Source organism: Xiphophorus couchianus, chromosome 22, assembly GCF_001444195.1.
Source record: "Xiphophorus couchianus chromosome 22, X_couchianus-1.0, whole genome shotgun sequence".
In the NCBI taxonomy this organism is placed as follows: Eukaryota; Metazoa; Chordata; class Actinopteri; order Cyprinodontiformes; family Poeciliidae; genus Xiphophorus; species Xiphophorus couchianus.
Window position 1 is genome coordinate 12,240,831 of NC_040249.1, and position 27,944 is coordinate 12,268,774.

Sequence of the window (27,944 nt, forward strand, 5' to 3'; positions counted from 1 at the left end):
GATGCTCTAGGGCTGTTTTGCTACTTCAGGATCTGGATGACTTGCCATAATTGATGGAACCCTGAATTCTGCTCTCAAGTATAAATTACTAAAGTAGAATCACTGGTCTTTAAATCACACATTTGGGACTGTAAGCTCCATTGCACTTGGGTCAATGATCCCACAAAAACAATAAGTCCACGCCAGAATGGCTCAAACTAAAAACCAAACAAAGATTCTGTTATGGCTATTTTGTATCCAGACTTAAATCAAATGGAAAAGCTGGCATTACCTTAAACAGGTTGTTCATGGTCAAAACCATTTTCCAAAGTAGAGGACGATAATCTTCCTCTGCACCGATGTGAAAGGTTGAAGGACTATTATTGTAAAATTAAGTTGTTATAGCCAACTCAATTGGCTATAACAAAGGTGGCACATTACCAGGTTGGTATGGTTATCATTTTCTCTTAATAGATAAACCAATAATGTGGTAAACCACAAAACACCAGGCACAGAGAAATATTTCAAAAACTTGTTACTTGGATCTGCAAGATATTTTCACTATTGCATAAAATCAATCATTGCAATTAAGTGCACCACTGTAAACATGTTTTGATTTCAGTCTTAAAGTGGCAAATAGACAATTAAGCAGTTCAACAACTTCTCCAGGGAGTGTTTAATTCAGTAGACTCACTTTAGCTCTGCTGCTCTTTCCTCTTTAAATGGCTTGTCTGCAGCCTCGGGCAACTTTACACAGCGCTTGTTAACTCACTGAAGAGGCTCCTGAATGACAGTGTAGACTGCTGCAACAGCTTGCACATAGGGAAACATGAGATAAAGCAGGCAACTTAAATTGCTCCAGCATAAAGACACAAATGAATCAGACACTATAAAATAGTTTAGTGGATTTATTCTTTTAGATTTGTAGAAGAGGCAAAGGATTTTTAAAATGCATTTTTAAATATTCTCTGTGTCAAATTGACCCAGAAATATCATAGCTGCATCTCAGAAATGAACACAACAGAAAGGTTAGAATGTCTGTCATCAAGTGATTATAAAGGAATTTATTCAATGGATGATTTTTGTCCAAAACATGTAAACTCCATGCAGGAAGAGAGAGAAATAGAAAGACACCAGATAGACAGTTAAACCCAGGACCATTTTGCTGCAAGACAGTAATCCTCATTTCCCAGTATTTAAAAGAAGAAGTCAGAAAGCAAGCAAATGTTTATTTGTACAGCCCTTTTTAAACTTAAGATAACCATGGTAGATTAAATAGTAGACATCAAACAATACAGCTTCCAGAATCTATACAATAGTTTCTGTACAAAGAGCACCACAGATACTAATATAGAGCTACAGTCAAGCATAAAGAATGACAGGGATCAAGAACCAGATAATCCATGAGTTCCACATGGTTTCTATTATCGTCATATGATTCCAAATGAATCAAAAGAATCAAAGTTACAACTGCTTTGTGGGTTTCTCCCAGCCAGGTCTTTAGACAAACTGTACAACTTTGCCGACTGCGCTGGTCTGCACCTGATCCTGGGGCTCAACGCACTGCACAGAAACCCAGACAACTCCTGGAACACATCCTCCACACTGAGCCTGCTGAAGTACGGTGCTGGAAAGAAGTACAACATCTCCTGGGAGCTGGGCAACGGTCAGTACAGCAGCATACCACATGCTGCCTTGTCAGTAGTCATTTAACAGATTGTTCTCTGTAGTAAAATGTACGTCTTTGGGTTTTCTTTACCTCATCTACTGAAGAGCTGCCAAGTTTGATATATGGTTTTCAGAATTCTCTGCCTCTCTTGGTGGCACGTTCCCATTAAAAGCATAAAGCAAGTGAGTACATATTTTCCTTTTACCTATTAGGTGTGTCTACTTCCAGCATTTCTACATTTCAATTTCAGCCATCTCTGCAAACCATTTTCCCAGGATAGATCAGAGGGTGCAAAAGTGTTCATTCCATTTGAACATTTTCAACTTTTTATTTATTACATCGCAGTCACGAACTTCAATATATTTCAATATATTATAATGAGATTCTTTGAGATATTTCAACTTAAAACAACCATGTATTGTGGACGCAGCAAACATGAGATTAAACTAGATCAGAATAAAGTATTAGAAAATCTTGCGACGACTATGTCGTTGGTAGGTACTGTAATGATAAACAGTTGCAATGTGCCAGATTTTCTCTTTCTTGTCTTTCTCATCTGTGCCTCCATCACTCTGTGACCTTTAATAAAATAAGCAGTTTTTCCTTGTTTGAGCATCTGCTGTGTTGAGACTTTGTCTAACGGGCCAAATATTACATCGGCATGTAAAATCAAGTTCATAACACTTGAAATTTGAGAGCCAAGATATGTTGCACGCCATATAGTCCTATACCATATGAGTATTTCGTACTTTCCAGACTTTTATTTGCAAGATACTTTAAAACCATGTGTAATTTTTCCTTCATTTTACAGCTCTTTGCTACTTTCTGTTAGTCTATCAATAAAACTCATGTTGTGGGTATAAAGTCAGGAAGTGTGGATAGGCAACATTTTTGCAAAATACTGAGATTTTAGATTAGGAGGCTTGAAGAAGTCGACTGCAGAAGATGTGTAATTTCGTTTATCAACTATCCGCACTCATAGTCTGGGTGGATTTAAGATCTCTCGGTTGCTTCTGTCAGGATCGACTCGTGGAGTTAGGATCGGGTATCTTTAGGAGACATCCCATCTGTCGCCAGGCTCCTTGGTTTGAATGGTTTGGGGATTTCTGAGCTTGGGCTGTGTTTGGAGTTCCTGTCAGGAAGAAAAATGAATGAGGGTCAGTTGCCTGTTAGTAGAGATAAAAATCTAAAGCTTAAATTTGTTCTTCTAAATCTTACATGCCATGAAAAGAGAACTCTCTTTTGTCTTTGACACTGTTCATTTCAACAAAGCGATGAAATTGACACAAGTTAAGCTTCATATCCTTAAGTCTTTTTTTTATATCTGAACACTTTAATATTCAGAAAACACTGAACATATACTATGACAAAGGTTAAAAAGGCACTTCTAATGCATCATTTAAACACGAAAAGATTAGTTTCATTACACTAATACATTTTTGACTTTGTAGCAGTGTATGGGTAAACATTCTGGTTCATTGAAGGATAACAGGAGAAATGTTTTACGGCTGTATGACTCATATTTCTTTATCAATTTCATAAGCAACGAATCTCTGGATAGGAACTTTTATCCGGAAAGTAAAAAGTATCATGCAAAATCCATTCATCTAAACGTTTAGAAAATTTTAGTGAGGACTTGAACCGAAGCGAAAGCAATAATTTTAAGCAAGTCATCCACGCAGCACAGACACTGAGACAAATTTATAGGGGTTGAATGAAAGGCAAAGAATTATCTGAGCGATTAAACAGCAGTAGGTCTGCAAGAGCTTAGCGTTCCTCCTTTTTGGGCAAACCGTTTCCTTCGGTCTTTGTTTTAATGAATGTGCAAGGCCACCATGTGTGCTCGGCCTATTCCCCTGACACTGCATCCATCGGTCTACATTACGGCGAATTGCCCAATTACCTCTCCTCAACCCCACTTTTTTTTTACTGGCAGTTGGATACTCTAAGATAGCAAGATCTGACTACAACAACAATATTCCCTGCCCCCTCCCTACTGCTTCTTGTACAAACGCTGGCTCATTCTGCTCCATCTCCTTTTTCCAGAACCTAATGCCTACCGAAGTATGGTGGGTCGTGCGGTCAACAGCACCCAGTTGGCTCATGACCATGCCAAGTTGAGGACCCTCCTGCAGTCTGTACGTTACTACAACCGAGCTCACCTTTATGGCCCGAACGCTGGACGACCTCGGAAAAATGCAGTCCTCCTGCTGGATGGGTGAGTATAACTGGCCCAGATTCCTCTCCTTGTTAGGCTGTCCTGTTGGCGGAGAGGAAAGAGGAAATATAGTGGAAAGCAGTTTGAGACTTTATGGAGCTTCACTCATTTCGATACACTCCACCACCCCCTCACACACACGCCTACACCCCCGCACACACACAGTAGACCTTAGTGTTTATGAATTTCCACTCTTTTGGTTTCAGGGTCTTAGCTCCACTTATACCATGTCAACCTAAATAAAGTGTCATCTGACTGATAATGTGAAGGCACAGTATCCCACCTGCTGGTTTCAGCCAGAAGCCGCACCAGCTTTAGCTTCACACCGACTGCTTATTTAAGAGCACCCTCCCAACTGCAGCCTGCAACAAGGAAATGTAAATAGACCGCTTGACCGTTTTACTTTTAGAGAAAGAAAACGTTGTTTTTTGTATTTTCTGTTTCCACTTGTTGAATAATATTTTCGTATCATCTAGAAAAGTAAACTGAGAAGAAAATGTACTTCAGTGAAGACTTAGAAGCAATTAACTCTACTTCCATAAGCTCTGCTCTAGCAGCACAATGTTGTTGCAATTATTATCTTTCTTGCTTTTTTCTCAGATCTTATAGGGTTTATCTGCTTTCACTCAACTTTTTAGCAAACAGAAAGCTGAAGCGTAAAATACACAAACTGTTTACTATCAGTTCAGTTCAGTTAATTCAAAAAGCATTAGTTCACAACAAATTTCTGATATTTCTGAAGATGGTGTGAATTAAATGTTTGCAGTTTTACTAAAAAAAGGGTGATACCCTCTTTTCAGTGGTATGTGAATTCCAGTTTCCTTGGGGTCTAAATATGATACAACACTCATCCACTCTTCAAAATGATAAAGACAAGAGCATATGATGATGCTAAAGTGATGCTAAAAACAGAAAAACATTCCTTCAATTATTCAGATGTATTTTTGCACTAAAAGACATCTAGGAAAAAGATCTTCTGCCTGCCTCAACACACATTACACACCATTTTCCATAGATATATTGATAAGTGATGTTTTAAAGCCTGTTATGAAGAGGGTAACAAAAACAATGCACACGCTTGTGAAGGTTCACAGATACTTTTATGTCTCTGTATTTCTCAGGAAGACACTATCTATAACTGTTAGAGCACACATTTTCATAAAATCAGAAAACATAATATTACAAAAATAGTTATGCGAGTTTCTATCTTCCTTGTACTCAGGTTTCTCACATTATGGAAAGCATTAAGAGCTTCATAATAGATTAACTATGCCACAGTTTAAAAGATGTATGCTCCTGTATGCTTTACATGTGTTTTCTCTGTAATGTTTGAGCAAATTATTGAGCAACAATCCAAACGTGCAGGTTAATTGTAGGATGTGATGAAGAACAGAGAGCTGGAGTATTTGTGGGTCACTGGTGTCATATTTAACAAGCGACATTTCTTGTCTGGTTGACACTGTTACGAGGCGGGCAGCTGTAGTGTTTGACATCCTTTGCACTCTCCTGCTTTTAGCAAATAAGATTAATTTGATTCTGAACGACCCAACAGTCCAAATATCAGATCTGCAAGACTAAACAAGACACAGTGGTGAAAGTTGTGTTTTTGTGACAAGGTGTTTGGAGACACATTTCAAGGTATGTCTGGTGTGTTTTCAAACCCCAAATATGGAGCGATTTGGATCAGGTGAAAACGCGCACAGATGCAAAGCTTCAGATGGAGTAAGGCAGATAGCAGGAGGAGCTTTGTTTATGTTAGTTTGCAGGATAAGTATTTCAAAGAAGTAGAAATGGTTCACAATATATTTAAACATTTTAAAAGATCTTATTGCTGCTGTGAGTTCAACTTTATTAATCTACTTTAACACGCACGCTGAAGGAAAACAGAGGTTGACTTAACTTGAACCCTGACATAAGATTAACGTCCATGAAAAGTCCTTGTAAACCTCAAACTGGAACAGTAATAAAAGCATTTTTTAAAGCTTAGTAGCCAGATGAGCAACTTATTTGGCAAAGAGATTTAGAAGCACCTTTTAAACTTGCAGATAGCAAATTATTTTTTGGATTTCAACATGATCAAGAGCATGAATTGAATGATTGTTTTGGGTTCTCAGGAGAAAAGGAAACCAGTTTTGTTGTGGACTTTGTTTTTGCGCTTCACTTGAGCAATTATATTGGTTAGTATTGATGTGACTGCGATCAAACAGCTCAGCCTTTGTCTCATTTGACCATAAAGACTTTTTGCATGAAGCCAGTTGTTTTTTCCACTTGGAGAGCTACAATTGAGGCTCTCTCTTAAATCTGTTGATTTCAAAACAGATGTTGAACTTTTGCTTCAATGTGCTTAAAGGTCAAGTTCATGCAAAGAAGCAATGCAATTAAAATGTGAGAAACCATTGCTGATTAAGAGAGTAGTCAAATACATGTTCAGGAGGATTCACAAACTCAGCAGCTCATAAAATTTGTATTGTTTTTAGATTAGAGAAAATGCATTGTAAATTAACATTAATACACCCAATGTGAATGTGTGTGTGTTTTATTTTAATCATTCAATATATGTACAGTATATACATATTGCAGTCTTAGTTCTGTTATAGTTTCAAATGTAGACATCTGAAACTATTTAAATAGAGAGTAGTTTTTCTGTGTTAAATAACCAATTAAAGAAGGTGTGTGCTTATTCGAGACCCTAATTTTTACTTTAATTATTAAAAAAAACAACATTGTTTGTCTTGTTAATTGAATATTTTTAACAAGCACTTATTTTCTATGCAGGTTAAAATAAAAATTTTTGATTAAAGTTAGCCCAATTTGTAGACTATATTACATGATGTATTATCATATTACACATAATTTTATCCACAAGTCTTGCTGGTTACAGTTGAATGTAGCATACAAATGTTTAACAATTTTTATATTGATACATGCTATATCCGTTACTATAAGAGATAAAATATTATGTAACTGTTTCTTTTCTAAATTTCAGGTTCATGAAGAATGCCAGCTCAATTATAGATGCTGTTACGTGGCAACAGTAGGTATTTTACCCTTTTTATCTCTACTTTCTATTCAATGAATGAAAACATGAACAAAAAGAAAGAAAAATTAGCTGGAGTCTTCTCAAGGAATGAACAACAAGTCAAAATATCGCAACACTAAATATTTTAAAGAGCCACTATAAACAATTAAGAAGAATTAAGACCAATTTTGCAAAAGCAACAACGTCAAAATGTTGAAAACAAATTCCACCTGCCATTAGTATGATCTACGTACAAATCTTTTCAAGCATTTTCTACCAGATAAGATTTGCCTCTACCTGAAGACATTTGCAATATTTCTTGAAAAAGACACATTCACCTCGTGCTCAGGCAAACCAAAGGTGACTGTGAGCAGTCGACAAGGTGAAGGTCAAGTCTAATTAGTAAAAGTTGTAAGAAATGGAAGGTGGAGGGGCTGTCAGTAAGACTTGGGAAATCACCACCCACTCGGTTAAAATCAAACCATATGTTCTGGTTCATTCCCTTTGTCAATTAGCTTGTTTTACACTCAGGGTCCAGATGCCAGTCCAACCAGGTTGCGTGACAGAAACTCTGACCTCTATAAAAGAAGCCAACCTAACAAAAATCGAGCACACTCATTAACATGTCTACAGCTCAGGTTTTATACCTTTGCAGCTGTCTGAAGTTGGTTTTAATAGGATATAGCAGAGAAACTCAGTAGTCAATATGATCTGGATTAGATAAAGAGTTGGATTTGTTCATCTTCACTTAAGAGTTTACCCGGAAGTGTTTTTTATGCTCTGAGTGATGAAACATCTTAAGCAGGGCAATTTTATTTGCATGGTGCATTTTCAGCAGCAAAGCAATTGAAAGCACTTCATATGATTAGAAGGAAAGTAAAACAAACAGGCAAAAAATACAAAAAACTGTGGGAAAGTAACAGACAACAATGTCAGGTTGAAAAGCAAATTACACTTTATGATGTTTCAGTTTCTTTCTGGAGGTCATTCTAAACGAATTAGTTTTAGCTGTGATTTAAAGGAACTCAGTGTTTCAGCAGTTTTGCAGTTTTATGTAATTTTGTTCCAGATTAAAGTAACATAAAAACTAAGTGTTGCTTCCCTGGAGATGCGGAATAAACCTGAACTAGAAGATCTGAGTTGTCCAGGGGCCTCATGCATAAAAAAATGAATACTTTTCACACTTAAACTTGGCGTACAGAAAAATTTAGAAAAGTGCGGCACACAAAAAAAATCGGATGCATAAGGCCGTGCGCACGCACGTGGCAGCGCACATTTCCTTTATAAATCCTAATTTGCGAGAAATAGAGCGCAGCTGCTGGTCCGCCATGGCGCCACCCATAAATACATATGTAAATACCTGGAAGTTTGCCAACAGGTGAAGCAATAACCATGGCAACATCCTTGTTTGAAGCAGTATAAGTATTTATAATAATAATAATTATATATTTTATTTAAGTGTTTTCTGATAACATCAAACCAAGTAAACAGAAAAATACAGGCCAACTTGGGAGAGAAAAATTAAAGGGAAAATTACTAAATTTCCTCCTTCCAAGATTCTCAAATATCTAAATAAATACAGAATAACCTTCAAAGATAAAACAATTTGTGTTGTTTTATAATCTTGAGGTACGACATTGCCTAAAAAGTAACATTTTCTCCGTCTGTCTTCAAATACTGGCTGAACACGCCGGGATTTGTTCAAACAGGCATTTGCAGGATCTCTTTATTTTAAATTTATTTTAATAAGGATTTTTTTTTCTTTAAAATGTATTTTTATGTTTCTGAGGTGACATTATGTGTCCTCAAAGCACCTTTTAAGTCCAATTTTTTTCTAGAGCAGGACATTTAAGTAATGGTAAAAATAAAGCAGATTTGCAACTTGTCTTAAGTTCAATGCTGAGCGAGTCAACAAGTGGAGGTTTTCTGTTTTAAATTGCAAAATGCTTTTCAGAGGATCTAGAAAGATTTTAGCATGTCAGGCTGAAAAAAAAACACCGAATGAATAACGCTTCCTGCTGCACATCATTAAAAAGAGACGTGCTGGGTTGTAAAATAGTGGGAATCACCGCATGGACTAGAATGTTTGCTTATTATATTCTTTCAATAATCCTAGACTAGATTTTACAAGAACTATGGCACAATTAACTAACCTGGAGACTAAAACATCTACTTATTTATGTCTTTTATAAATTATTTGCTCACATTAAATTAAAAATAAGAACATATTTATGGAAGCAATAAAACGGTGTGGTCATTTATTGCCGTGGCTTGCAAAAGCAATCATTATTTCAATCACTTTTTTCACATTTTTCATGTTACAACCACAAAATTTAATGTCTTTTTATTGCAATTTAATGGACTCAACCACATTGTAACATAAATGATACCTTTTTTCCAACATTGTTTACAATTATAAAAACTTGTATGTTCTCAACCCTCCTTTGTGCATGTCTTTTAAGATATAATTCCTGTTATAGTGTTTCAGAAATGAAACACCTTGTACATAGTTGGGTTGTTTTTAATCTTTCCTGAGATGCCAGTCTGATTTTTATTCAGAGACAAACACTGTCGAATAAAAATAACTTTACATTTAAATATACTGTAGGTTTAAATGTTTTTAAAGTAATTTTATCTCCACCCATATTTCTATAAACTCTACTCAGATTCCCTGTCCCTGTGGACAAAAAAGATCCGCAACTGAAAAATGTGAAGCAATAATAGTTATCCATTAATGCTTTCCCCAATGTCTTTAAAATATGTTTAAAATCCCTCAGAATAAGTCTATCTTTGCCAGAACTGTGACTTTAGGTGCTGTACAGTTGGACCATACATTTCTGATGATAGATTAAAGACAATTTAGGGAGATTTCCACCGCATGGGATTCTGTTTCGTACCCTAACTCTGCTTCAAACTCTCCACAACTTTATCCCTCTCTGTAGTATTCTTTGGACTTCATGATTTGGTTTATCTAATGTTCTCAAAAAATCTTCACTCCCTTTTAAAATTGTTGTTTTTATACTGAGATTAAATTGTGACTTGGTTTCACTTTGTTTAATTTAGGAGCATCTAATATTTTTTCAAAGCAGTCCTGAATATCCTTTAGTTTTTGTTGGTCTATCACATGAAATACCACAATGTATTTGTGTTTATATGTGTTACATGACAGCATATTTTAAAGAAAAAGGTTAAAGGGAATGAAAACTTTTGCAGTGAATGTTTCGTTCTTCGTTGCTTATTTGCTCACTGTCTGGTAAGCAGTTTTTGTCTATTCCAAACTGTTGACACGGGTTGGGAATTGAATCTGGAAGTTTAGATATTTGAAATAACACTTCTTCAGCAGTGGTATTTGTATTACCCTAAAAGCAGCAGTCCCCTCGGTCCACGCTGACAAACCTCAGCAGCTACATGATAGATTGCCACGAAGCTTTTTACAAACACGTACACTCCCCAGAGGTTGAATCCTAGTGCTGGTTCCATTACTTTTCCTCCAACAGTGCCATGAGGTTGACATTTGTGGTTTTAGACTAACTTCAATCAAACACTTAACTACACCCAGGCCCTCCAAGCACATATACAGTCATTTCTCTTACCTACAGGGGTTGCTTCATGGTGAGAGATTTCTAACAGCCGAAAGTGTGAGACCTGGCAGCTAGCTGTGAAAATATGAGTGAGTAAAGCAAAGGAGACAAATTTACCCTTTTGCAGGAGAGTCGCTGTTTAGATGCCCCTGAGCAAAGCACATAATGTTAGCCTAACTGTTCCAGCTGTGGTTATTAGCAGCAAAAACATATGTATGAAGCAACCCTCTCACTGCTGAACCTTACCTTAACAAGAGGTGTACTAAAATGGACCATAGCCTTAAACATGTAGTACTTCTTTTGTTTATCACGTGAATCACAGCTCAAATTGCATGTTTCTGAATGTGATTTGGATCTGTTTGTCTAGTAAAGCGCTTTGAAATGAGATTGTTGTAAATTGGTGCTATAAAAATATATTGAATTGAAGTGGATTGAAATGAATCCATCCATCCATCCATCCATCTTCTTCCGCTTATCCGAGGTCGGGTCGCGGGGGTAGCAGCTTCAGAAGGGAGGCCCAGACTTCCCTCTCCCCAGCCACTTCTTCCAGCTCCTCCAGGGGAATCCCGAGGCGTTCCCAGGCCAGCCGAGAGACATAGTCCCTCCAGCGTGTCCTGGGTCTTCCCCGGGGCCTCCTCCCGGTGGGACGTGCCCGGAACACCTCACCAGGGAGGCGTCCAGGAGGCATCCTGACCAGATGCCCAAGCCACCTCAACTGGCTCCTCTCGATGTGAAGGAGCAGCGGCTCTACTCTGAGTCCCTCCCGGATGACTGAGCTTCTCACCCTATCTCTAAGGGAGAGCCCAGCCACCCTACGGAGAAAACCCATTTCGGCCGCTTGTATCCGCGATCTCGTTCTTTCGGTCATGACCCAAAGCTCATGACCATAGATGAGGGTGGGAACGTAGATCGACCGGTAAATCGAGAGCTTCGCTTTTTGGCTCAGCTCTCTCTTCACCACGACGGACCGGTACAGCGGCCGCTTGACAGCAGACGCTGCGCCAATCCGCCTGTCGATCTCCCGCTCCCTTCTTCCCCCATTCGTGAACAAGATCCCGAGATACTTAAACTCCTCCACTTGGGGCAGGACACCCCCCCTGACCCGGAGAAGGCACTCTACCCTTTTCCGGCTCAAGACCATGGCCTCGGATTTGGAGGCACTGATCCCCATCCCGGCCGCTTCATACTCGGCTGCGAACCGATCCAGCGAGAGCTGCAGATCACGATCTGATGAAGCCAAAAGGACCACATCGTCTGCGAAAAGCAGAGATGAGATCCTGAGGCCACCAAATCGGATCCCCTCAACACCTTGGCTGCGCCTAGAAATTCTGTCCATGAAAGTGATGAACAGAATCGGTGACAAAGGGCAGCCCTGGCGGAGTCCAACTCTCACCGGAAACGAGCCCGACTTACTGCCGGCAATGCGGACCAGACTCTGACACCGGTCATACAGGGACCTGACAGCCCGTATCAAAGGGCCCGGTACCCCATACTCCCGGAGAACCCCCCACAGGGCTCCCCGAGGGACACGGTCGAACGCCTTCTCCAAGTCCACAAAACACATGTAGACTGGTTGGGCGAACTCCCATGCACCCTCCAGGACCCTGCTGAGGGTGTAGAGCTGGTCCAGTGTTCCACGACCAGGACGAAAACCACACTGCTCTTCCTGAATCCGAGGTTCGACTATCCGACGGACCCTCCTCTCCAGGACCCCTGAATAGACCTTGCCAGGGAGGCTTAAGAGTGTGACCCCTCTATAATTGGAGCACACCCTCCGGTCCCCCTTTTTGAACAGGGGGACCACCACCCCAGTCTGCCAATCCAGGGGAACTGCCCCCGATGTCCATGCGATATTGCAGAGTCGCGTCAACCAACACAACCCTACAACATCCAGAGCCTTAAGGAACTCCGGGCGGATCTCATCCACCCCCGGGGCCTTGCCACCGCGGAGCTTTTTAACCACCTCGGCGACCTCGCCCCCAGAGATTGGAGAGCCCAACCCAGAGTCCCCAGGCTCCGCTTCCTCAGTGGAAGGCATGTTGGTGGGATTGAGGAGGTCTTCGAAGTACTCTGCCCACCGGCCCACAACGTCCCGAGTAGAGGTCAGCAGCACACCATCCCCACTATAAACAGTGTTGGTGCTGCACCGCTTCCCCCCCCTGAGACGCCGGATGGTGGACCAGAATCGCCTCGAAGCCGTGCGGAAGTCTTTCTCCATGGCCTCTCCAAACTCCTCCCACACCCGAGTTTTTGCCTCAGCAACCGCCCGAGCCGCATGCCGCTTCGCCCGCCGGTACCCATCAGCTGCTTCCGGAGTCCCACAGGCCAAAAAGGCTCGATAGGACTCCTTCTTCAGCCTGACGGCATCCCTCACCAAAGGTGTCCACCAACGGGTTCGAGGGTTGCCGCCGCGACAGGCACCGACAACCTTGCGGCCACAGCTCCGATCGGCCGCCTCGACAATGGAGGCACGGAATACGGTCCACTCAGACTCCATGTCCCCCACCTCCCCCGGGACGTGTTCGAAGTTTTGCCGGAGATGGGAGTTAAAGCTCCGTCTCACAGGGGATTCCGCCAGACGTTCCCAGCAGACCCTCACAACACGTTTGGGCCTGCCAGGTCTGACCGGCTTTCGCCCCCGCCACCGGAGCCAACTCACCACCAGGTAGTGGTCAGTGGACAGCTCCGCACCTCTCTTCACCCGAGTGTCCAAGACATACGGCCGCAGATCCGATGAAACGATGACAAAGTCGATCATCGAACTGCGGCCTAGGGTGTCCTGGTGCCAAGTGCACATATGGACACCCTTATGCTTGAACATGGTGTTCGTTATGGACAATCCATGGCGAGCACAGAAGTCCAGCAACAGAACACCGCTCGAGTTCAGGTCGGGTGGGCCGTTCCTCCCAACCACGCCCCTCCAGGTCTCACTGTCGTTGCCCACGTGAGCGTTGAAGTCCCCCAGCAGAACAAGGGAGTCCCCAGGAGGAGCACTCTCCAGTACCCCCTCTAAGGACTCCAAAAAGGGTGGGTAATCTGAACTGTCGTTCGGCCCGTAAGCACAAACGACAGTCAGAACCCGTCCCCCCACCCGTAGGCGGAGGGATCCTACCCTCTCGTTCACCGGGGTAAACCCCAACGTACAGGCGCCGAGATGGGGAGCAACAAGTATGCCCACTCCTGCCCGACGTCTCTCTCCCTGGGCAACTCCAGAGTGGAAGTATGTCCAGCCCCTCTCAAGGAGACTGGTTCCAGAACCAGAGCCATGCGTCGAGGTGAGACCGACTATTTCTAGCCGGAACCTCTCGACCTCACGCACTAGCTCCGGCTCCTTCCCCACCAGAGAGGTGACATTCCACGTCCCAAGAGCCAGTTTCTGCAACCGAGGATCGGACCGCCAGGGTCCCCTCCCTTGGCCGCCACCCATCACACAGTGCACCCGACCCCTTTGGCCCCTCCCACGGGTGGTGGGCCCATGGGAGGGGGGGCCCATGTTTCCTCTTCGGGCTGAGCCCGGCCGGGCTCCATGGGTAAAAGCCCGGCCACCAGACGCTCGCCATCGTGCCCCCCCTCCAGGCCTGGCTCCAGAGTGGGGCCCCGGTGACCCGCGTCCGGGCGAGGGAACACCAAGTCCAAGGTTTTCCTTCATCATTGGGGTCTTCGGGCTGCACTTTGTCTGGTCCCACTATTTGCTGTGGTTTAAAGTAAACAAATAAATAAGAACAAAATTACAATAAAGCCTTGAGTTGCTTTACTTCTTGTAGAGACGCTGCATCTTAGAGAGCTTTCGCTTTTTATTGCAGATGCACTATTAAAGAGATGGTAAAGAGTTGTGGCTTTTAAGCTCACAGAGAGGCAGTAAATTTCCCGGTGGTGTTCCTTTGGGGAGGAATATATCCTTTTGTTGTTGGTTGATGATTCATTAAGCTGGTAATAAGCCTCAGCTGCACAGTGGTACACAAGAGAACACGTCCTCCTCTGCGTATCTGCCTTCCTACTCACGTCAGGTCGATATTTCTTCATACAACATGTCTTGCAAATAGATTGTTCAAGATTGGTTAAGTGACCTAATTGAGTGGTCGCTGTACCACAGCAGGTAGTTAGAGTTTCTTTGCTTGCTTGCTTGTTGGTTGTTTATTGTTTAGGATCCCCATTAGCAGAGCTATAAGCCAGCTACTCTTCCTGAGCCCCATCATTGAAAACACACATCATACAATAAAAATCATTGAGATATATGACAGATGACAAATTTAGCATATATATCAATATAGTAATTAATTACAGTTCAAACAATTGCTTCCTTGTAAAGCTTTAATCTGACATGTAGGGTGTTCTAACATCACATTGGAACAAAACAATCTTTACAAATTTGGTAAAGATTGTTTACCAAAGTTAAACAATCTTAACTTGTTTAAGATTGTTAAACAAGTTAAACTGTAAAACAGGTGCTACTACTATTAGGTTTTATTAAAAGGTTTTATTGGCTCTAGTGGCCTTTATTTGATAGTTAATTGACAGGACTAAGGCCTCCTTATGTGGGTTGTGCTTAACCCCTGCGTCACCACAGCACAATATAAAACTATTAGTTTTATACACTTCATTTCAGCTTTGAGCACAAATCAGAGAAAAACATCGACAGAGAGAAATATTGACTTAATTATCTTTAAACTACTTTGCAACTAATTTGGCTATATGATCTGAGTCAATGTTTGTTTGTAAGACCCATTTGTACCCACGCTTTGACTTATTGGCTGATGCTTTGAGATGCTGATTCAATATTTCCACACCATCTTATTTTCCATTGCCACATATCTTGTAAAGTGTGCCAGTTCTACAAACCTCACACAACATGGTGCTGCCATCCCCGTACTTCACAGTTAGGATGATGATCTCAGGCTTTCAAGCTTTCCCATTTTTCCTGCAAATAAAAGAACTATTATTATGCCCAGTCACTTGACATATCTGTAGAACTCAATGTCAATGTTTTTTTTTGTTGTGTTCATTTACATACATAATAATTCTTCAAAGAAAGTAAAAATAAGAAACTGTTATAAAAACATTTCTAGCTGATCCAATAAAAGAAAAGTTCAGCCTGATTTAATTTAAGACAGTGAGAATCTTTTTTTCTTTTTATACATTATAAGAGCAAGTCTGGCTTCAACTATGTTTCCATTTTTGGCTCTCTCTTCCATCCCTGTTTGACTGCATCATATCTGTTCCTGTGCCATATTTGTGTTTTAGGACAGCATCGGATTGTCAGTGATCCACCTTTGATGGCACTTTGGAGAGAGTTGTGTTTAACAAGCTGACCAAGTGGATTTTTGTCTGGAAACATTCAGATACAGTGGTGTTCACTGTTGCATTTTAGTGAATACCAACCAGTAGAGTAGCACCGCACAAGAATCTTTCTAAATGCTGCAGAAACAAAGGATGTGTCTTTGGTTCTCCTTCCACTGCCGTACTCCATAAACCAGCAATGATTTTGTCATTTCTGGCTAAAACACCAAATCAGATGTTTTATGTCCTTTTTTTAAACGCTATTTACTAACAACGTGCTAAGCTAAAACATGTCATCTTGAAATTTTAAAAACCAGTCACTTTTTTTTTTTGCTTTGTTCACATGTATGATGGGAATTTTTTTTTTCTCTGTGATCTGGCCTGAAGAATTATTGTGAGCGCTCTGGAAAGATGAAAGGATAGCCAAATAACTGGTATGACTTAATCCCTGCATTGTTTACAGTTTGAGGCCAGGAGCTTGGGGCCTTTCCACTGCTATGAGGAAAATTTCAATGAGTCTAAGCTCGGATTGCAACACTGCCTCACCCTGCATGAACTAAATGCAGCTCTGTTCAAATTACTTTCACTCACCTGTTTGTCATTTCCACAGATTTTCCATGACAGGTTTTGTAGACATTTGGCAATATTTTATTGTCTTGTTGTCTTTTTACTTTGGCATTTAAGTTGAAATAGTTTCCCAGACCCTAATATAATTATTTTGGGGAAGATAATAAAAAGATTATACTTGTAGCTTGTAGTACAGCTGAAATGAGCGGATCTTTTTGCTTGCAATGTGTTTTCATAAAATTATGAAAATCACATCCTCTTAACAGTAATGGTTTTCTAATTTATATTCAGTAAATACTTTTAACGTGTAAACAAAAATTGAAACACACTTTGGCTTTGGTGAATTGGACAAATGAAAAAGACAATTATAAATATATTCATGACAAATTCCCATTGCTTTGCAAACTCACATTTTGATATTCTATCATATTTCACCAAATAATGTGACTGTATTCATTCAAATTTTATATAATAGATTATAGTTGTGGATATTTATGAAGGAAATAAAAAGCTTATGTATTGAAATAGAAAAAAAGCTGCTTAACCTTGCCGTGATGCATGAGTCTCCACCTGACCTGTGGATCTTTGCAACTCCTCCAGAGTTACCACAGGCTTCTTGATTAATACTTCCCTGATCTGTCTTTTTAGGTAAAGAGACACTTCTTGACAGGAAGTTTAGTTTAGCCAAGCTTTTTCCATTTTTGTTGGATGGTTTGAAATAAAATAAAAATAAGCGGACTCAGTTTAATAGTTCACTTGACTTGTAAAAGCATCTACACTGGAATCTATTTAAAGTTATCGGAGTAAATTTGATTTAGTAAAAATCCACTGCACACTTGTAACATTTTTGTGAAAAATGTTGAAAACCATACAGCTTTTTCTTTACTTCTACTTATCCACTCCCATGTGTTAGTCAATAGAGTCCCAGCATAATGCATTGATATGAAGCTGTAATGTTACACACTGTGAAAAAAAAGTTTAATGCATTCGCTAGGCATTGTATGTGCTGGTGTATCTTTATGGTAACTGAAATACGAACTACAGACTGTGCATACTGCTCTCTTATTTTCTTTCCTTGAACTTTTGAAAGAGATTTTGGAATAGCTTTTGGTCTGCCCACAGGGAAATCTTACACAGATCTTTGACTCTAACTATCAACAAAATCCACTCTCATCATGGTCTTTTAACATCATTTTTCATTTTCCTTTTTTCTTATGTCTTTATGTGTTTGCATACGAGATCACTGCAGATGTTTTTCCACATTGTTCATTCAGCAAAGATCCAGCACTTCCAGTTTCTCTGCAGATGCAGTCCAGCATTTTGACACAGAGCTGGACTGTCAAAGTGCTGCAGCAAAATTGACCGTGTCAGTTATGTCAGTGTCTGTTTATAGCAGTGAAGTTAACTGACATGTTACCATAACAACTTTAGGCCAATGAAAATGAGACTTCTTAGATTAGATTTTAAAGTGCTGCGTCTGTGAAGTTGTGTAGTTTGTGCAGTTAAAACGTCACTGGTCAACCTTGTGAAATTTGTTTTTATGCCACACTACACCAAATATGAAGAGCCAGCTAGAGGAATAAGCAGATTATGTTGCAGCCCTCAGGCCCCCTGCTGTGTTGGGGGACCTGCAATACGCTTAAAATTGTGGACAGGTTGACTGATTATGAAGGGCGAGGGATGAAGGGATTGTGCCACAATTCAATACACAAATCAATAAGATATATGTTTTTGTATATGTATTTCAATCTGGAGAGACTCAGACGGAGATAAGAAGACAATTAGAAGAGTTTATTGACAAACAGAATTTAAAGTCTTTGGCGCTCGGGCCCTAGCTGGGGATAACGGTTATCGCAGCGTTAGCGATAGGCTTCAGATGAGCATCCCTGATGCTGTTAGGAACGTCATCCCCCAGGGCCCGGCACTGGTGGTGGAGGTTGAAGAAGGGTGCGGGCCTCAGGACCGGGCGAATGGAGGAGAAGGGGTGGTGGTGGGTTGAGCTCGGCTGGAGAGCAAAGGACACCATGAATGAAGGTCCTTATCAGCTGGGACTTGGTCGATGATTGGACGTGACGTGGCCTGGTCCGGCGTTGATAGGTCGACGATTGTGGGCAGGTCGCTTCAATTAACGGGTCCCGGTGGGGATAAAAGAGTCTTCCAGTTTGAATTTGCGCCTAGGCTTCATATGTTAATTTAAATAATATTAGAAAATAGGTTTTCTAAACTCAATTCACCAATTATTATTGAAAAGATTATTATTCTGTCTATTAAGATATGATTTAGTTATTTCAGCATTTTATTGATGTTTCAATGGTTTCTGTGCATTATTATTACAAAATAATGTATGCAGTTGTGGTGAATTTGATTATACACCACTCGCCTGACTTTAGCAGTGTTGTCCATACTCAGTAATGGACACTATACATTTTAGGAGCAAAAGTGGTCATTTAAAATATAATTAAATCATAAAATATTTTCTTAAGGGCGTGCCGTGGTGGCATAGTGGTTAGCGTGACCCGTATTTGGAGGCCTTGAGTCCTCAACGCGGCCGTCGCAGGTTCGACTCCCGGACCCGACGATATTTGCCGCATGTCTCCCCCCTCTCCTTCCCTGTTTCCTGTCAGCCTACTATCATATAAGGGACACTAGAGCCCACAAAAGACGCCTGGAGGGGTAAAAAAATATACATATTTTCTTAAATCCATGAGTATGTCATTCACATTCACATTAGAAATAAACATAGGGAAAACAATTAAAAATGAAAGGATAATTAAATGTGTCCAGGAATAAAAATAGTTATTTTATAAACTGGAGTTTCTCCCAGCTAATTTCAGTGGGTGGGGCAAAAATGACTAATGTCATGGTTGATTTTAAGTGCCAGTTAACCAGTCAGTTGTTATTGTTGTTAACATCCTATTCATCCTAAGGTATTTATTTATTTATTTATTTATTTATTTATTTATTTATTATCTGTTGGTGGAAAATTTATAACTAATTGCATTTATCTTAATTGTATTTAAATTAACAAATACATATTTATGTATATGTCTATCCATCTATTATTTATTGATTGTGACACTTATGTAATACACTGTAAATGTATATATTGTATGAATGTGTTGACACAAAAATATTCATTGTGAAAATTAAGCTAACAGTCATTATTTGTTGCTACTTATTAAATAATCAATCAATCAGGTTTATTTGTATAGCACATTTCAGCAAGTGGATCCCTAAATTAAATTGTGCACAGGGCCTGAGGCAACCTTGGGCCAGCTCTGCTAAATCACAATACCAAGTAATTTGTCCTTCTTGTTGTTAATTATATTATAAAGATTTTTGCAAAGATGACTTGAATTTTCCTGAATAAATGTTCATAATCAAAAAGCTGAAAATGTGATAATTTGTCTTTACATAATATTAAATTATTTGACTAAATTTGGTATGATAATTGTGGAAATGAAGAGGATTGATACAAGAACCATTTTAAATAATCAATGATGGATTTAATTTAATAGTTTAATCATTTTTAGGGTAGTAAAATAATCCTGTAGTAGATTCATTCATTTCTTTGATCATGTTTTTTCTGTTTCTTGTCCAGTTATTACATGGATGGCAGAGTAAAAAAAGCAGAGGACTTCCTAAAGACTCGTCTTTTGGACACACTGACAGAACAGATTGCTAAAGTCACCAAGGTACTGATGTTTCCTTTAAAATCCTAAAGAATTATTGTGGATTACATTTTCTCTGTATATGTAGTGTAAAATTCTATGACGGACTTCATTTTACAAAACCCAAAATTATACATCTTTATTTTATTTTATTTTATTTATCTTTTATTGCATTTTATACAACATTTATTTTTTGTATCTTTCAAATATTCATGAATATTTTCTTTAGTCAACTTTTAATTTCTGTAAGTTAGATTTGCAGACCACGTCGAGGAGAAGATATGAAAAGATAATTCAATTTATTTATAAAACACCTCTTCTATTCCTTTGGAAAAGCTACGGTCAACATGAGCCTCTGCGCCAAATGTGCTGATTTACAAAAGAAAAACAGCTCAGAGCCTGAGGGAAATGAAGCAACCATTCCCAGCACCAACATTCATAACAGAGACAGGTTTTCCAATATGGATCTCAACCTGGACCACATTTCAGAATCTAAGAGCTGGAAGGATAAATTATGTTCCTTGGTTTAATAGAATAGAATAGAATAGAATAGAATAGAATAATCTTTACAGTGATTATACTGGGAAGCTCCTGGTGTAAGCCATTTGCCTTCCCTTTTTGCCAATCTTCATCATATACAGACAGATTGAGAACGAGTATACATACAAGTCGTTTTGTGCTTCATTTCATGCGAGCATTCTACATTGCAAATATTATTTAGTCAAAATGTTTCACATATACAACCCTGCTGAATGTGTATAAAGTTTTATTAACGTACATTAAAGTAAAAGTTACTTGGATTTATTACACCGGTGATTCGTTTTTGCAAGTCTCTCTTACTTAACTTTAACTTGTTCTTTTACTCAGAACATGGTTAACTTTTTTTCAGATAACTATCGATGCTTTGTGATTTTGCAGCAAGACCTCCATTAAAAATCCTTTGTTGTGTTCACCTGCATTTTGTCGACTCTTTAAAGGTTGTTAACACACACACTCCAGGGAAGAAGGTGTGGCTGGGTGGACTTGGACCAGCGTGGGCCGGTGGCATCAACAATCTCTCTGAGACGTATGCTGCAAGCTTTCTGTAAGTGGCATAATACAAAAAAAATTATTAATATTTATATTTTATTTTATTTTCATTTAGTGTATCTTATTTTCCAACTCACTTCCTAATATTCCTGTAATTTCTGCCCATTCCAGGTGGATGAACTCGCTGGGTGTGGCCGCTGTGCAGGGCATTGATGTGGTTTTGCGGCACTCGTTCTTTGACTATGGATACACACATCTAGTGGATCAGAACTTTAACCCTTTACCTGTAAGTTTGTTTCAGCTACACAAGGATTAAACATAATGCACACTGTTTGCCTTTTCATCACAACAACAGGAGCTGACCAAGCTGATCCCAGTAGGCTCTGAAATGTTTCTGGGCAAAGCCCAGTACTTCGATAGCACCTCTGGCTCTTTCCCGTGGGAGCTATTAGCTGAGATGAAAGGCGTTTAGTGGTGATGAGTGGTCAGACGCGGGGGCAAAATGCCATGTAACCTAAGCCCTTTATCAGGAGCTCAGGACAGTGTCAGCGCTCCCCTCTACCTTCATCGTAACTGTGTGCCTCTCTGTGTGGGACAGGCGGCCGCTGAGAGATCTGGAACATGAGACTCTGATATGCAGGGAGTTAGTCAAATAACCTGCAACACTGTGCAGAGCTGAGGCAAGTTTTACTATGGTTCGGCCATGCAGGAAGAAAAATATACTAAATGTCTAAGGCAGGCATCTTTGATTTTTAGGGACACCACTTTAAAATGAGTCATTTTTACATCTTAGGATAAAACTAATCTATATTTATTTGCAAGCTATACAAAATATAATATTGTCTTTAAATCTTAGCTTAAACAATGATTAAAAAATCGGATGGATTGGCAGTCTTTGTCAACTGTTTTTTTGCTTTAGTCCTTAAAATCTTTATTGGAAATACCAAAAATCCCATTAAAATTGCAGATGTTATTTTGGTATCTGTTAAATTTGACTTATATTTGATAGCTCAAACAGGAGTCTGCTTACTTTCCTCTAACTAAGATGTATCAATCAATCAAGATGGCCTCATTTTGCTTTGCTTCTTGTTTCCATTATTTTTCTGGGAATGTTGAGCTCCCGCTAGGATCACAATGCTTTTAACATTGCTGGATGTCTGATGGCTGTGCAAGCCTACCTGCTGAGAGAATTCACTGCAGGGCCAACCTGTCCTCTGTGGGGAAAATTTATGACTTGGCCCCTTCCCCTATAGGATGACTCCAGCATTGGTAGATTCTACTCAGAGCCCCCAGCCCATTAAAGGACTGAACACCTTCATCTTTTTTCCACACTTTCCTCCCCACTCTCTCGCTCTCTTCCTCTTTTCTTGTTCACATCCTTCTGTCTCAATCATACTCCCTTTTTTCTGTTTTCTTTGTTGTTTTTCCTCTCTGTGACCTGACTATCTGTCTCCAGAGGTGGGTGGTAAGGTCTTTTTGCAGAGTGATGCTGATCTAAGATATATTCCTTAAGAAGCAGACATCTGCTGTATTGGAGAACATATTTCTTCTGTATGAAAAGAGGAAACAATATTTACTTTACAGTGAAAAGCAGGGAGGTGAAGGAACATAGTTGGCCTTTATAAAAGTATGCCTATCTAATTTTAATTTAAAATGTCTGAAATGATTGTGAATCCAAATTTTTTTTTAAATCTATTTTAGAATGACGGTATTATTTAATGAGGGGAGAATCTAAAACATTATAAAGTCTGATAGTAAATGCCCATGAAATAGTGTATTTTTCTATCAGTTTTTAAATTAAGATAGACTTTCTCCCACATCACCAAGATTAGCAATACAAAGTGCAACGACTTTTACTTAATGATCGACGTCATGTTCACGCCTTCAGCTAGTGTTACGTTGGTATCTGCAGTGAGGCTTTTCTTGTGTAGAGCTTTTGTTGCAGCTTTGGCTGTGCCCACATTGCTTTCTTTTTTCTTTTTTTAAATTGTGTTTTGACTGGATTGCTTCGTCCTAGCTGCTCCTGCGCTTAATGTTTGTCTTTCTGTCTATCTACGATGGGAGAGTCTGGGGAAGACTGGGAGACGGCAGGCAGTTTGACAAGAAAACAGCCAAACAGGCAAAATAAAGATTCAGCACCATGGAAAATATTTCTCACAACAATATCTTAATCATGTTAAATCTATTACTGTTTTGTCTGTCAATTAAGAGCAGCTGTGTAATAAAATTATTCAATCTGCAGCTGTTTTTTTTTGTTTTGTTTTGTTTTTTTTGTTCATAAATTTTGAAAATAAAACAAAAGCAGAAAGTCTCCATTACGCATGATGTAATTACGATAGATTGTAGCTCTGACCGAGTATTCATCTATCAGTCCCTCTGGCCACTGTCAACAATATCCCGCTCTATACTGTGCTCTGCTTCTTCGATGCCTTGGCAGCAAATTAAGTTAAAGTCTGCGTGGAAAAAAGAAGCCCTTAAATGTTGCCATATGGAGGATTGCATGGGAACTTCCTGAGGAGCACATGTTGTTCTGAATGTCTTGAAGAGGTGTTGAGTCTGTGTAGTCTGTAGAATGAGACGCAGTATGGTGAACTTCTTATTAAGGAAACACGAAACAGCAATTTATGATGCACCACAATAGTTTGTAAAAATGTGGTATTTAAGGCATATCTGAGTTTGGACTTTACTTTTCATGTTGACTCATGTTTTCACATGTAGATGCTTTTCAAATGAAGTATTCGTTGTCACTTTTCAAAACCAAACCTTTCTATACTATCACCAGCATTTCCTGGTAACCTGCCTGGGTTACCAGAAAGTTAAGGCAACATTTTTATTTCTCATGACAGAGTTCAGAAGTAGCAGCTCATTTATACATAAAATCACAGTATAAAGATCTGTCAATCAGAGTTCTTCAGATTTGGTAAAGCTTTGACTGGCCGATACTCATTCATCTGATTTTAATTTTCTTTTAAGAACTACAATTAAAGAGCTGAATTCAAACATTCTTTGAGGCTACTTGTTGTGATTGGTTTCTAATTATTTTAAATAATAATATAATTAGAAAATATTTATATTGTTATATTTAGTTTTAAAATAAACTAAAATAATTACAGAGCTGATACTTTAAACTAGAGTTAGTGTTATATACTTGTGATTAGCCCAATTAGCGTGGTCAGCTCATCTGGTATTAGAAAATCAGCATTTATCATTTAGAGAAGATTAATTACCTTAATCAAGCTTTTTTCATCGCTGTGCTTAGTCAGATACTTTTCAATGATTGGAAAAGTGTTCAATTTATACATTTCTGACAACTAGAGGTGAGTCAAGCTGAAAGTTGTTTGATTCTAGTCACCAACTGGTTTCTCTGTGCATCTCTGTTAAAATAAAGAAACAGAACTTATTGTGATCTGATGCAACATATGCATGCAAGAAACTCTGAAGACCCATAACATGTTCTAAAAGTAAAAAAAAAAAAAAAGCAGATAAGCTTTACAATGGAAATGAGGTTTCAATCTAAAACTTGAACCAGTTTCTAGTTAACTCAAATAAAATATTCTAGTAAGACAGCTTTATGTTTGTAAAAGTGCTGGATGGTTGTTAGTTTAATGCATACTTGTGTTTCTAAAATAATTTTTGCAAAATAAAGTTAATTGTGTGCTTCTCTTTGTGTCTTACTGGCCCGACTCCTACAGGACTACTGGTTTTCGCTGGTCTTCAAGCGTCTGGTTGGTCCGAGGGTTTTAGCTGTCCAGGTAGCTGGACTCCAGAGGAAGCCCCAACCAGGGCGAGTCATTCGGGACAAGCTACGTATCTATGCCCACTGTACGAGCTACTACAAGTATGTACCAGAATTCATTTGCATCACGGCCTGACAGCTTTTTTTAAAATTTTTTATTTTGTTTTAATTCTAAGACTGTGATCTTTTGCAAAAATACAGCAACGCGTTGGGAATGTCCTTGAAGCTTTAGAACAATGCAGACTTTTGCAGTTAAAGCAACCCCCAATGTCACTGTGCAAATACCCGAGGCTTATTGTCTGGTGGGGAAGAACAAAATCTCCTTTTCACCCATTTGGCGTCCCATAAATAAGCAGTCCGTGGACACCCGCTCTTTCACAGCTCAGAGCCTATAAAACTTAACGGGTATCACTTATCAGGTGTGTGGGTTCTGTCTCCCTGTCGTCAAAGAGCCGCTGAAAGGTGTGTTAAGCCTTCATCCCGTCTCGGATTGGCTGGAGGGGGATATTTGAGGGGGCTGGGGGGAGGGACAATAAGGCCGTCTGTCCTGGGAGGAGATGAAGAGTGGCCATGGCCTGTTCAAGGTTATCGTCTAACCCAGGCCAGAGGCTGTCAGCACCAGGCTAGACTTACTCTACGGCCTTACTCTAGACATAGTTCACTTAGAGTTTGGAACATCTCAGGTAGAAATAGGTAACTATTACTCAGATAGAAGGATGATTACAAGTGCAGGAGGTTTTGACAGTTTTCAATTAGTTTGGGAGTGGAATGATGTTATGTGCACAAGTTAAAGACTCGTTACTCGTGGCCAAACATTTAGGACTGAAAACTCTCCCTTTCACATTCAAAACCACTTTATCTTCCAATATTTCTGCCACTTTGTGGTTGTACACAGTCAGTGTGTGGAGAAACCCTTGTTGTCTTGGTGGTTTGGCTGTACTGTAAATGTGCCCAGCCAGTGAGTGGATTGAAAAGTTTCTTCAGCGTAAATGTTTGACTTCTTCTGCCCTTTTACCTCCCTTTAGTGGTTTGTGTGGCATATTTTATTTTATTTTTTCCGTCTTTCTACTGACACACAGACATCAAACAGAAAATGAGTTTATGTTTCTGGTTTGGTTCCTCATCGCTTGGGCCTAAGAGATCATTATCAATTTCTCCATCTAACCGTTGAGTCTGCCACTTGCTGCCCTGCTCCATGTTTCTTAGAAACGAGACTTTAAGAGCTTAACCCAGAGCCAGACACGCTGAGTTCCCAGAGTTCCCAGCTCCAGTGCAGTCTTTTTTTTTCTGTCTTCTGGTAAATATATTGAATGCTTGCTGTCTTGCAGGGTGATGAAATAAATGGTTCGCTCTGTGCCCAAAAGAAAGATAAACATTAAGCCAAAAACAAGTCTGCTGTAAGGATATGAGATTTTTTTTTTTTCTTTTAGGGAAGGGTTGTAACCACCAGACTATTTAGCCTTGACCCTGAACGCCACGGCTGACATGTGGTATTCACTACAGCTGTGTTGTCTTTGTCATATCTGGGCCCTTATAAGATTTTATCATGTTTGTTTTATCTGTCTCGCTTAGTTATTAACCTTTAGCTAATATTCCTATCAAATTGTGTCCCTAGAGCAGGACTTAAACAGTGTTGTCTGTGTAACTCAAGAATTGTTGTCCTTTTTGTTAGAGCAGCCTCCATTTGACCCAGAGCCAGACAAAAGAAGGTTTTAATATTAGATACTGTACAAACTGATTATACATTATTGTACTGAAATGTTAAAGATGTCAAAATAAATGAAGTGAATGCAAAATGTAGAGCGGATACCAGATATTCACTTACACCGTGTCACAAGACATAACTATTTTTTTTTTTTTGTAACTTGACACAAAATTAGGGCAATTTATCCTTTTCTTTTGTCTTTAGATCAGATAGAAAATTATTTTTGTTTGTTTAAGGCCTTTATTATGACAGAGATAATATTTTAGAGATTTTTTTTCAATACTTTCTTGAAAGTCAGAAGTTTGCATATATTACCTCAACTATGTGTTTTAACTATTTGTGAAATCCCTGTTGATGAAGAAGTTTGTAGCTTCTGGTAGGTTGATTCGCAGCTTTGGAGTGGAATGGAAGCAAAACACATATTTTTCATCAACAACTCAAACTCAGATTACAGTTTGTAAACAATAATATCCATTATTATCATCACTGAAGTATGAGGATGACAACATTGTGTCATCAGCCTTGAAATTCAATCATGGGCAAATGACAGATAATCCATAGTGTGCAGTCAAATTAGTTACCAAATTTTTACAAACAACGAAATGAATGCTTTGGAGTGGCCATCACAAAAACCTGATCTCAGTCCCCTAGAAAACTTGTGGGCAGAGCAGAAAAGTGGTGTATGAGCAAGGTGGCCTATAAACTATCAGACCTGTCAGGGGAAATGTGCCAAATTCTCCACAAACACTTATGATTTGTGGAAATACACTAAAAATGTATGAAAAGTAATAAAGCAATATAAATATATAACAGTTAGATCACAGATATATTTTACTAACTGACCAAAAACAGAAAAGGTTTAGTTTGATTTGATGTCAGACAGTGAGAAAACAAGGTAATGTGTCCTTTTATATGGCGTATGTAAATATCTGGTTTCCTCTTCATCTGTTAAACATACTTTACCTTTCTTTCTGTATTTTCTGAAGGTTTTTTGATCCAGATGAGATCAATGAGTTGTGCTTTTAATCTATAATTTTGTGATAGAAGTATCAAAGACTTCCCTCCCTTTGTATTTATCATTATTAACCCAAAGCCTAATTCATAACGGCATTGTAATATAGAAAATCCTCAGTAGCAGATGTGAAGAGGAGTATGTTTTATTTTCTTGCCAAGAGGCATTTCAGCGCAAAATCAAAGTACTGTTGTGCTTTATCTTTTGTGGGATCAGTCCTAACTACATGAGAGGCTCCATTACAATCTACATCATCAATCTACATCGGTCGAGGAAGAAAATCAAGCTAGCAGGGACGTTACGGAACAGGACCGTCCATCAGTACCTACTCCAACCCCACGGCGAGGGTGGACTCAGAGCCAGGTTGAAATTTCTTTGTTTCTATTTATTTAAAAACAGCTAATTATTTACCCCTAATGATGTGATTTCAGGTTACGATCATAAAAGGTAATTATTTTGTGCAGTGGTCTAAAGGGCATAG

General features: G+C 39.4%; 1 protein-coding gene across 1 annotated transcript in view; it reads left to right on the forward strand.

Moving 5' to 3' along the window:
* hpse2 (heparanase 2) overlaps positions 1–27,944 on the forward strand; it is a 69,473-nt gene that overhangs the window by 37,429 nt on the left and 4,100 nt on the right. The window contains exons 4-11 of the mRNA XM_028007851.1: positions 1,472–1,645; positions 3,695–3,866; positions 6,853–6,900; positions 19,912–20,005; positions 20,959–21,065; positions 21,182–21,296; positions 24,703–24,848; positions 27,680–27,826. Of these exons, the coding sequence (XP_027863652.1) occupies positions 1,472–1,645; positions 3,695–3,866; positions 6,853–6,900; positions 19,912–20,005; positions 20,959–21,065; positions 21,182–21,296; positions 24,703–24,848; positions 27,680–27,826 (1,003 nt within the window). The remainder of the gene's footprint in view (positions 1–1,471; positions 1,646–3,694; positions 3,867–6,852; positions 6,901–19,911; positions 20,006–20,958; positions 21,066–21,181; positions 21,297–24,702; positions 24,849–27,679; positions 27,827–27,944) is intronic.